This window comes from Mandrillus leucophaeus, unplaced genomic scaffold (assembly GCF_000951045.1).
Source record: "Mandrillus leucophaeus isolate KB7577 unplaced genomic scaffold, Mleu.le_1.0 Scaffold109, whole genome shotgun sequence".
In the NCBI taxonomy this organism is placed as follows: domain Eukaryota; kingdom Metazoa; phylum Chordata; class Mammalia; order Primates; family Cercopithecidae; genus Mandrillus; species Mandrillus leucophaeus.
In genome coordinates, this window is record NW_012099098.1 from 1,543,422 (window position 1) to 1,544,422 (window position 1,001).

The following is a 1,001-nucleotide window of genomic DNA, read 5'->3' on the forward strand; positions in this document are numbered from 1 at the left end:
CAACATGGTGACACCCGTCTCTACTAAAAATACAAAAATTAGCTGGGCGTGGTGGCGCACGCCTGTAATCCCAGCTACTCTTGAGGCTGAGGCAGGAAAATCGCTTAAGCCCAGGAAGCGGAGGTTGCAGTTAGCCGGGATCGAGCCATTGCACTCCAGACTGGGCGACGAGTGAGACTCTGTCTCAAAAAACAAACAAACAAAAACAAAAAACAAACTGCTCTGCGTGACACATTTCCCTGTTCACCCACAGCTCTGGCCCCGCCCCCTTATCCCATTGACCCTTACAACCTCTCACGTTGGCTCTGCCCTCCGCCCCTCCCGGCCCAACGGCAGGCAGCGCCCCAGGCCCGCACCCCTCACCGCTGTCCCTGAGCCCGCCGCCTCTTACCCCGCCGCTCTGACAGGTTCCACACCATGTCCATCATGCTGGCCGTGGACATCCTGGGCTGCACTGGCTCTGCGGAGGAGCGGGCAGCACTGCTGCACAAGACCATTCAGCTGGCGGCAGAGCTGCGGGGAACTATGGGCAACATGTTCAGCTTCGCGGCGGTCATGGGTGCCCTGGACATGGCCCAGGTACTGAGAGCCGCGCAGAGCCGGCATCCGGTAGACTGTCTGGAAGAGCCCTGGGGTGCCTTTGGGATGGCTGTGTATGGAATCAGGAGGAGCTTTGGAGTTTCTAGGCACCATTGGTGAGAGTACCTGGGAGAACTGAGTTCTGCAAGTGCCGACCCACAGCAAGTTCTTCCCCTTCTCTGGGCCTCAGTTTCCTCGCTTGTAAAATAAAACGAATGAGGAGCATCATATGAGTTTAAAGAATAAGAATAGGCCGGACGCCGTGGCTCATGCCTATAATCCCAGCACTTTGGGAGGCTGAGGCGGGCGGATCACTAGGTCAGGAGTTCAAGACCAGCCTGGCCAATATGGTGAAACCCCGTTTCTACTAAAAAGTACAAAAAATTTGCCGGGCGTGGTGGTGCGCGCCTGTAATCCCAGCT

General features: G+C 56.7%; 1 protein-coding gene across 1 annotated transcript in view; it reads left to right on the top strand.

Moving 5' to 3' along the window:
• SH2D3C (SH2 domain containing 3C) overlaps positions 1-1,001 on the top strand; it is a 60,731-nt gene that overhangs the window by 29,365 nt on the left and 30,365 nt on the right. The window contains exons 5-6 of the mRNA XM_011988706.1: positions 254-336; positions 408-579. Coding sequence (XP_011844096.1) covers positions 254-336; positions 408-579 — 255 coding nt within the window. The remainder of the gene's footprint in view (positions 1-253; positions 337-407; positions 580-1,001) is intronic.